Source organism: Oryzias latipes, chromosome 10, assembly GCF_053564925.1.
Source record: "Oryzias latipes strain Hd-rR chromosome 10, Olatipes_Hd-rR_3.1".
Classification (NCBI taxonomy): Eukaryota; Metazoa; Chordata; class Actinopteri; order Beloniformes; family Adrianichthyidae; genus Oryzias; species Oryzias latipes.
The window spans coordinates 14149747-14154846 of NC_136246.1; the positions used below are offsets into that span (position 1 = coordinate 14149747).

At 44.1% G+C, this 5100-nt stretch overlaps 1 protein-coding gene across 1 annotated transcript; it reads left to right on the top strand.

Annotated features, from left to right (window-relative positions):
- The first annotated feature begins 243 nt into the window (after positions 1-243).
- Positions 244-4181, top strand: gpr101 (G protein-coupled receptor 101). Its single transcript, XM_004073192.5, has one exon. It carries the CDS (start codon positions 1423-1425, stop codon positions 2749-2751), a length of 1329 nt encoding a protein of 442 aa, XP_004073240.1. The 5' UTR covers positions 244-1422; the 3' UTR covers positions 2752-4181.
- The last annotated feature ends 919 nt before the right edge of the window (positions 4182-5100 follow it).

Below are 5100 nucleotides of genomic sequence, written 5' to 3' on the forward strand. Positions count from 1 at the left end.
TGAAACTATGCCACAAAGGATTAAGAAAATGCTGAAAGCCAAAGGGGGTCCAACCCAATGTGTAAAGCGGCTGGTGAGGATATATATATACGCTATATTGTCCAGTCACACAATCCTTTACTATTGTGAGAGATTCTTGAGGGTAAGGTATTTGTACTTTCAAGAAAGAAGTATATACAACTTGTAAAATATTGATTTTTCATTGCAAAAAAAAAACACTTTTTGGGACACCTGCTTTTTTTCTTTTTCTTTTTTAGTTAATGTATCCCACTTAGTAGCATTTCATTGACTTTAAACATTACATTTTTGTTTGTATGCCATGTTTTGTAGGCAGGGATTTAAAAAAAGGCAAGTTGTGCTTATGACAGCAAATGTGATTTCTGCATGGTGTGAATCAGGACTCAGACTCTAGCTTGTGCAACAGTGTTGTTTGCTTTTTAGAAAATGCCATAAGGTGGAGATGAGCTGTGAAAATTTTTCCACCATGTATTCAGAACTTGGCTTCAAAGATGCTGATTCTCTCCTCATCAGTGGGCCAAGCAGAAGCTGTGAGCGAGGAGGAGATCCTTGCATCACAGCCATGGCTTCCATGACAGGTAATTGACACCCTAAAAAAACAGCACAGATGCAAAAATGCCCCCCTTAAAGTCATTTCACCCCCACCATCCGGCTTAATGTGTTTTATTTTTAGAAAAATCTTTGTGTTTCTATAGTAAATCTTCAATCAGGCATACTGAAACGTCCATAACAACAGGGGGAAACGGGTGAGGAGGGGGTCTGGAATGAGCTCCAGCGGCGGGGGAGACTTCTGTTCTGCTGGTGTCCTTGTTTTTTCTTCTTTCCTCCCCCCTTCTCTCTCCTCTTCTTTTGACACCTCGAAAGACCGTAAGTAGACTGTTGAAGAGGAATGAGAGCCGATAACATAATAAATAGCGGATCCGCCCCGAAAGAGCAGCGACGGAGGAACCTGCTCGTCTGGATGAGAGACCCCCGCTGCGTGAAGACGCGCGGCGCCGCTGCCGCGGAGGCAGCATCACCGCACGAGTGATCGCATCCCTGATCACTCGCAGGTATTACAGGCCCGCGGCGGGGACAGCTTAGCGACCGGGCGGACATCAGCTGTCGAAGCTGCGGGTCTCCACAGAGAGGCGGGTTTTCATCCGCAGATGCCATGGGGGCTGTTGGAGGAGGGCCTGCTCGCTGGGATTAATCACTGATCATGACGAGGCGCGGAGCACCGATTTCCTTCACCGCCCTGCGGATGAGACTCTCGGACGGTTTAGGGGTGCCTGCTGACATCTGCACCTGAAATCCACCGACTATGGTTCTCCCACCCCGAAAGGAAAGGTTTTCCCCTTCAAAGCCACAATGGGACTAACCTGCCAGTGATCAGTATTGATACTGCTGAATGCCAGGTGTACAATGTCAAGTTACCAGGTACCTGGGATGGGTACAAATCTAACGGATCATTACGGGGACCAGGATTTAAGAAGCCACTGGTCTTGCACTGTGGCCAGCGTGGTGAAGATGGTGCTCATATCTCTGATCGTGTGCTTGTCATTGTTTGGAAATGTGGTCGTGCTCATGGTGTTCCACAGGAAGCCGCAGCTCCTCCATGTCGCCAACCGCTTTGTTCTCAACCTCCTCCTGGCAGATCTCCTGCAGACCGTGTTAGTCATGCCCTTTGCAATTGCCGCCTCCATGCCAGGTGTTTGGCCCCTGGATGCGCGGCTGTGCCACGCTCTTGTGGTGCTAATGCACCTCTTTGCGTTTGCTGGAGTCAACACCATCATAGTTGTCTCTGTGGATCGCTATCTGGCCATCATCCACCCTCTGTCTTATCCCACTCGGATGACCCCTCATTTGGGCACCAATCTGATCATCTGCACATGGGTGCTCAGTTTCCTGCAGAGCACACCCCCACTGTACGGCTGGGGGGCCATTGACTTTGACCTGCGCCACAAAGTCTGCACAGTAGTCTGGTCCTCGAGTTTGACCTACTCTGCCCTAGTCTCTATGTTTTCTTTCTGGTTACCCGTGCTCATCATGCTTGGATGCTACTGGATGGTGTTCAGAGCGGCCCGGAGACAGAACGCTCTCGTCCACCCCATACAGACACAGTCCTACACCCAACCCTTCCAACAAGACTTCCAGGGATCTAGCAGTCCTCAGGAATCCTCAAACCCTCAGCAGTCCTGCTCACCCGAAGGCCCCTACGCTGCCAGAAGACACCCTATTCGAATCAGACACAGGCGTTTTCACTACCACTGCAAGGCAGCTCGTGTTGTTTTCGTCATCATGGCCTCCTACATCTTAAGCATGGGTCCTTATAGCATTTTGAATACAATATCTATGGTGAGCAAAGCAGCGGTGCCCCCGTGGTTATCCTCCCTCGCCCTTGTGCTCTTCTTTTTACAGTGCTGCCTGCACCCATACATTTATGGCTACATGCACCGCAGCGTGCGGAAAGAATTCATTGCTTTGCTCTGTGGGCTGCTCTGCAAGCAGAGTCGTCCAAACCAGAGCTCTGGCATGGAGAGCTGCTATACCACGACAGAGGGACGCTCCGGTGCTCACCCTCACCTTCCTAGCCTGGCTTCCCGAGTCCTGCCCCTGCGGACATGGGAAGAGTGCACAACATCCTCCTCTCCCACATCCGAGATGAAGTCAAGAGACAGCCGGAAGGAGACCACCTCCACCAGCATCAGTTCTGAGAGGGAGCTGCCAGTTCCCAGCAAACAAGGCACTTGAGCTGCTTCAAGCTTTCTTTTTCAAACACTTGTGCATTGTGTCAACAAATAAGGATGGTCTCAACAGCTTGATCCAAAAGCTGCTGACTCTTAGAGCTGTGGCACAAACTACCTGATCTCTGAGACAATGACCTTCAACTTTGTCAAATGATTAGGATTCTTTGAAAAAGTACTCTCTTATTCATGTTAGTAGTTACCAGAAATGGCTGTAGAAGAAAATAAACTGTAAAATATTGGTGTATATGTAGACTGACGAGTGTCCTTGTGGCCTAAAGCTGCCATTTAGTTCAGTTTGTAAATCCATTATTTGTATTAAAAATGTATGCAAGCATCTAAAGCTAGGGTAATCAAGTGAGACCTTCTAACACCCCGATAAATCTGCAGTATGCGCACAACAGCTCAATCTCCTTTAAAAATGTCTGTTCCATTGTGGTCAAGAATGGTTGAGAGTGCAGTTAGCTCTCATAACGTATGAACTCAGGGTATTTCTTGTGGAAAACTTCTTAAGTGCCCATCTTCAATCCTCAAATCTTTTATATGTACATTCTGTGTCTGCATTGACTCTTTTTTAGTCTAGAAGCGCCTTTTTCAGAAAGTACAAAATGTGACTCATTGTGCCTTTCAGTTAGACAACATAGAAGTGTTAGTGATTTCTTCTAAATGGGACAGATAACTGTCCTCTTTAAACTTTGTTCCGAATTTTCTTTTTACCTAGACGTTAACTGTATACTTTCCTGCTCTGAAAGTGTGGCATATTTGGATGTTCTGCCTTTGTTGGTTGTTTCTGTTTTAAACTCCAGAGAGCACAGAGAGCAAGGTGTGACAAAAACCTAACTGCAGTAACCTTGCATTATTTATTCAGTGGAGGCAGTATGCCAAGAAAGCTTATGTGACGCATTTGAGATTCCACTGAACATATGTCCATTTGTAAAAAAAAACAAACACGTAATATACTTGTGTTTTTATTAGAAGTGTATATATATAAAAGGCATGCAGAAGCCACTAAAGGACTCTTGTATACACCAGTGCTGGATGTGTGTCATGACTCATCTCAGAGGAAGTATTGCTGTGACCTAAAGCATCTTAGATGTCTTACAAAAAAAGTGTTGTTTTTTTCTAACTTTTTCTTAGCCAAGTACCTTAAAAATAATAAGACAAACAAAACACCATTCTTTTAGAGGACAATTTCCAATTGATCGTCCCTGCCTCGGTTAAGAACCTCAGTTCACTGGATGAGTTACCGGGTGAAAAAGTGAACAGCAGTATTATGGATGACAATCAAAACTTGCTTTCTCTGCAGAGCAGTGTGTATTGCTGAAAAAATAACTTTTTGTCTTTAAAATCCACTTTTTTGTGGTTTTGTTCATTTTTCTATTGCGTCTTAGTGTCAATATTCCAAACGATTGATGTTAAATAAAAGTAAACTATAAATTTGTGTACAGGTTTCTTTTATTGTAAAAGAACATTTTTGCCAGCTTTGGATAAATGTCAAGAAAACAAAAAATAGCTGATATTTGAATAGCTGCTTCACTTCCAAAATATAAAAGAAAAACCTATAGATCCTCTGGGGTAGGGGTAAAGCTGACCACTGTAAGGAAGTGCATGTTTAGATGCCTCTGCATTGAAGTGCCCTCGAGCAAGACACTGATGTGAATGTGTCTGTGACTTCAGACCTTAAAGATCCACTCTGATGAAAATTGTGTTTGTAACATGAGGCATTTCTCTTATGAGGGACATATAAAGGAAATTTAGCTTAAAATTAAATTTCGGAGTATTTCTTTATTCAAATAGTCGTGATTCAGGAGAAGACGCAAAGATGCAGTTGGAAAAGACAGAAGTTATTTCAAGCTCGGCCCTCCACTCCATTCTGATGCATCCACTTGCAGACAAAAAGATCCATGTACGTCTGTTTTCTCCTGGGCTGGATAGCTTCAATATTGTCGCCATTCTTGTTCTATCGGTATCGTTAGGTTGAAGGGCTTTGATATAGTAGGAGTATAAAAAAAAAAAGGGGGGGGGGGGGGGGGGGGGTTGGGAAATGAAGTGAGACTCACTCAATCAGTCCTGCTTATAACTCAGAGGCAAATTTCTAATTCCTGCCGCTCTGCAGAAACTTTGTCATAGAAAATAAGCTTTATTTTGCCTAAAAACGGCATAATCATAAATAAATACCACTAGGAACACTTTTACAATAGATCAAAAGATGATCAGAGTGGGACTTCAAAGGTGGAAAAGTACTTTTGAAATTAAACTTATTATAAATTAAATTTTGGTCATGCAGAATTAGTGAACCAAACTGTCAAAACAGACAAATTTTCTTTAAGTGCCATCCCAGAAAAAAAAGCTTGGC